Below are 5,515 nucleotides of genomic sequence, written 5' to 3'. Positions count from 1 at the left end.
ACACACACACACACACACACACACACACACACACACACACACACACACACACACATATATATATATATATATATATATACACGCATAAATACTGACAATCTTGCACGTATTCATTCATACACGTGCTTCCACACTCTCAGTGTCATTCATTGAAACGTACCCCCTGACACACACACAGACACACGCACCCCCGACACAGACACACACACATACACACATACACACATAAACACAAACATACACATTTATACACACAAGCCGAGAATTGCATGAGCTAATTTAATATGAGTCACACACATTGGCCGACTCCTGTATCTGTATATATATCAAATCCAAGATTCTGAGAAACAGTTCCCAAATTTGTTTCTCTTCGACTTAAATTTTCGCTACTGTTTGCTCTACGGTCTCAAATTATTTTCAACGGACCTTTAACTACAAACAACAACAGTCATGCCTTCTTATACTCTGCACTATTTTAAACTCCGTGGACGCGCTGAGGTGTGCCGTATGCTGTTTGCTGCCGCTGGTGTTAGTTTTAATGACCGAAGGATCGACTATTCGGAATGGAACAACTACAGGAGCAGTTAGTATTGGATCTTTCATTCACTATTTATTCTTGTTCCTAATTCCTCTACATAATCTCTACACCGTCTCGTATTCTTTACATTCTTCTTTTCCATTCTTTTGCTACTTCCACTCCAGCTTCTTCTTCTTCTTCTTCTTCTTCTTCTTCTTCTTCTTCTTCTTCTTCTTCTTCTTCTTCTTCTTCTTCTTCTTCTTCTTCTCAATTTTTTGGATACTACTCCCTACACTTTGAGTTCAACCCCAACTGAGATAAACTTCTACTTTCTACTCTTTGTTCGATAAAAATTTCCTACCATTCCGGGCAATGTATTAGCTAAACTGCATGAACCGGTCCAGATGCCTTGTGGTATTTGTTCCGTTTCTTTCCGTTCTAAGTTGAAATTCCCACTCATAGCTCCTACATAAATGGTAGACTTATATCTGTCACCTGTTTAAAATGCCCCAGGCAAACCATATCCAATAACAGCGTCCCAGTGACTACATAAGATGTTGAAATGTCCGCCAGAGTTCATTGCTAGAAGATTCACTAAGCCGGTTTTAGTTTACCTGTCCTGGTTGTGGGTATACCTAGGCACGCTGGCCGATGACTTTTCTAATGTCCGTTCTAACACTATCACCAAGTCTGCCATTAGCAGATTTCACTCTGTTGCAAGGAACAGGGCCAAGTTCCAGTTTGAGGATATCATACCTTTCTAACTTTCTCCCATCAGTCTCGGAGTTCTTGATAAGGCCATAGGCACAAAGTTTTCTCTTGACTAATAGATATATAAAAATAAGTACCAACCTTATATTGAATACCATTAAACTGATTCTATACGTATTCCAAACATTTATAGCTTTTACGCGTTTTAGAAACAATTACTTTTGCTAATGTGCGTCTAATTCCTTGCGTAGAGAAAACGGAATAGACATTTTTGTTTAGAGCAGTAGTTCTCAGCCGGAGTCCATATGGTCCTTGAGGGTCTATATAAGATTTTGGGGAATTCACGCAACAAAATAGTAAACTGAGGATCCACAATAGCATTTTAAGGGCCTCTGAAAATAATTTGTTTTAGATGTATGTATTAATATGTATTGCAAGAAACAATTAGGTTTCTTTTTCTAACGTTTTACATAGTTCAAACTACACAACTTAAGGTGAGAAAAAAAAAAAACGAAATTTTGAAAGAAGTTTGTAAGGAACTAGTTTTTAAACAGCGAATGACTATGGGGGTCCACCAGAATAAAAATAATAATCAAAGGGGTCCATAAATAAAACATGATCGAGAACCCCTTGTTTAGAAGTTATGGTGGAAAAACTTGTACAGTGGACACGGTTGAACATTTTCAAGGTAGAAGTTTTCTCTTCATGTCAAGCATTGCTCAGATTCAAATATCACTTGAAAAGTAAGATAAGAGTAGAAAGTGTACTGCCTTCCAGTAAATTTATTTTCAAAATGGTTCCATAGCGGAACGGGCACGGCTAAATGAGTTTACAAAATATATGGTTGTAAGCTGGCAGTAAGATATTTGGACATTGACGTGTCAGAGTAACCAAAATGTTTGCGTTAGGGCCCCTAATGATGCTATGTGGTTGGTACTCCATTTTAATAATCCATTATTGCTGTTTTGTTGATGTGTACTATTATTTCTGTTTATTAATGTATTTATTGTTTTGTTCTACTAAACAGTTGTACTTAGTATAAACCCTCTCCATGTTTCTTGCTTATTCATTTCTTTCGTAACTCGCCATTGAACTGTTGCTAAAATGTAGGGCCATTGCGGCAAATTAAAAACATTATTATTATTATCATTATCATTATCAGCTGGCAGAAATGTTTAGCGGCATTTCGTTCGTCTTTACAGTGTTCTGCCTCGGTCGTCTATGCTTTTTTCCGTTCGGTGTCGATAAAATAAGTACCAGTTGCGCACGGCGTCGATGTAATCGATTTCTCCACCCCTCAGAATTGCTGGCCTGGTACAAAATTAGGAAGTAGTAGTAGTAGTAGTAGTAAGATGGTGAGCTGTAACACCGTTCGCGCGATGGACAAAATGCTTAGCGGCATTTTTCCCTGCTCTTTGCGCTATGAGCTCAAATACCGCCGACGTTTACTTTACCTTTATCGTTTAAAGGTCGATGGAAAAAATACCAGTTGAGATTGAAATTTGGGGTCGATGTAATCGACTTATTCTCTTCCCAGAAATTACTGCTTTTGTGTCAAAATTTGATACCAATATATATGTATGCTAAAGCAGCGAGCTGGTAGGATCATTAGCACGCCAGGCAAAACGCTTGGTTGCAGTTCGTCTGTTTTTACGCTCTGAGTTCAGATACCGTTGAGGTCGATAAAATAAGTATCAAATGTAATCGATTTCTCCTTCCCTGATGTTATGTGTATTAAAACTGCGTCAGAAAGTAGAAACTTGTCGGCTTTTAACTTATTCACGCATGGCTGATTATTGCCAGCATATTTCCTTATGAAAGCTTGGCGTTATTGAAGTCCATTCGTCAGAGAAATTCTATAACTTTTCTCCTATAGTCTTCCCATTTCGCACAAATACAGACACGCAAACTCCCCAAGTGTATGTATTATGTATAATTTATCCATCTCTTTATCCACACACACACATCTAATATTCCATAGAGAAATGAGAAATGTTATGAGAACACTTGAGAGAAAAATGTAGAAATATGAAATAACAAACCTAGAATGTGAACAATGAAAAATGCCACAGATTAAAGGAATAGAAGAGGACCAAACGTTACAGATTGTAACTTTTATTAGAGAGAAGTGAAAGTTATAAGTGAAAAAAGAAATCGAAGGGAATCAAAATTTATGGTATTGCTTTAATCCAGTAACAACAATACAAAGTATGTAGCCCTTAAAACGGTTTTTGTGCATTTACAGAGAATACCGAACTGTATTACACAGGGTCTTGTTTTTAGGAATTCCCAATAGGTTATGAATACCCAAATTGTGAAGTCAGTTATGGAATAACATGAAATTAATTATCTGATAGTAAGAATTAAAATAAAGTAGCCCCAAAAAGGACTTTAATGCGTTCCTAAAGTATATAGAAATTAGGAGGAAATACTAATAAGGTATGTATACTAAAATCATGAAGCATGTTATGTAATAACAGGCTAATCAGATATAAGATAATAAGAATTCAAAGTAGATAACTCTGAAAAAAGCTTTTGTGCGTTCGCAGAGGATATTATCCTCAGCGGGTTAGTGTTGGTATATTCGAGAATAAGTCACTAACCGAAATAAGTGGATCTATTGTTTAGGAAAATACTATTTACTTGTTTAAGCGTTGTACTGGATAAATTGCGAAAATAACTCTAACAGTTCAAATACTAAGACATAAGCATACTTAATTTGATTTATACGAAATAATTTACGAACATGAATGGGCTATTTCCTTTGGATGTTTAAAGATAATATATTAGTTATATTCACTAGATATAAGAATCCATTCCAGGGGCTCTATTATCGATTATTTCAACAATCTAAGTATGTTTTGAGTTTTCCGGGCATGAATTCTACTCACGTGTCAAGTTTTATCAAAATCGATACAACGATGTAGGAGGAGTTAGATAACAACACCACAAACAAACACACCCACAGATTTCCACATATGTAGTAGATATATATAGCTTAAACACATACACATCTGGAAATATCGACTTAACATTTATCTACTTTGCAAACTGCATACAGTTTTGATGGCGATGAATGTGTTTCTAACAATACAATGGTGGTGGTCTTAGTGATGCTGATGATAATTGTGATGACATTGGTGGTGATGATGCTTCAGTTAATGATTGAAGGATCATGTAGAGTTTTATCGAAATGCTTATTAATCTTTTTACTTTTTCAGAGATGCCCTGCAACATGATGCCGATGTTGGAAATAGACAATAGATATGAGATACCGCAGAGTATGGCTATTTGCAGGTACCTCTCCCGGGAATTCGGTAAGAATTATACTTCTCATTATATTCAAACGTTCTTGGCTGATGATCAAAATCACTTTAATTGCATGTGGTATCAGAGTGATTGTTCTCTAATTATCAAGATGAAGCAGGTCTCCCACTTTAAGGAAGACCTGCTTGGGTTTGAGAATTATTGAGAATTATAGCAGCTCCTCACTTTGGTTTCATATTCTACTGTGCACCAATGTAATGCCCATTCCTCCCACCAAATTTTACAGCTGACGATGTGGAGTCTCTTTATGGCACTCTATCCAGCACCCTTGATCAATTTGAGAGTCTCCTGGAAACCAACCTGCTGGAAGCTACTTGAATTCTGGTTACCACTGCTTGTAATCTCAGCAGATATAGTCTTCCAGTGATTACCCATAAGTTATCGAAAGGGTGAAGATAAGTAACGTCACTACGACTAAGGAACCCTATTTGACAGACACAACCGGACGTTTTATTACAGCCAAAGTGATCATAAAGTGCCCTTGCTTGTTCACCATCTCGAATATTTCTATCGTATCACACTCTGTTGCTACAATAATCATTAACACTGGCTGCATCCACCTTTTCGTGACGTCTTGTCTTTGTTCTGTTAGGTCTCAGGCAACTTCCTTGCATCGTTAGTGTGTCGGCTTATTCGAATTGATCATGTAGGAACTTGCATTGTATTACTTGTTAACAATAGCACTCATGACACAGGTAAAGACACACACATATACACACGTCATAAATATATAATGATACAACAAAAGAAAGATCTTCTGTGGTTTATTCATACGATTGTTTACTCTAAAGTATAAAAGACATTAGCATACTGCCACTCCTAAGCAAAATCATAAGATATACACATATACATATATAAATTCACACATAGTATAAATACATACATTCATACATGTGTGTGTATATGTACATATATATAAATACACACACACACACACACACACACACACACACACACACA

General features: G+C 36.6%; 1 protein-coding gene across 1 annotated transcript in view; it reads left to right on the top strand.

Annotated features, from left to right (window-relative positions):
- The first annotated feature begins 326 nt into the window (after positions 1 to 326).
- Positions 327 to 5,515, top strand: part of LOC106878680 (S-crystallin 2) — a 22,848-nt gene continuing 17,659 nt past the window's right edge. The window contains exons 1-2 of the mRNA XM_014927963.2: positions 327 to 583; positions 4,450 to 4,545. Coding sequence (XP_014783449.1) covers positions 451 to 583; positions 4,450 to 4,545 — 229 coding nt within the window. The 5' untranslated portion in view covers positions 327 to 450. The remainder of the gene's footprint in view (positions 584 to 4,449; positions 4,546 to 5,515) is intronic.

This window comes from Octopus bimaculoides, chromosome 5 (assembly GCF_001194135.2).
Source record: "Octopus bimaculoides isolate UCB-OBI-ISO-001 chromosome 5, ASM119413v2, whole genome shotgun sequence".
In the NCBI taxonomy this organism is placed as follows: Eukaryota; Metazoa; Mollusca; class Cephalopoda; order Octopoda; family Octopodidae; genus Octopus; species Octopus bimaculoides.
Note: the sequence above shows the minus strand (reverse complement) of the source record. Positions and strands in the feature narration are given on the sequence as shown.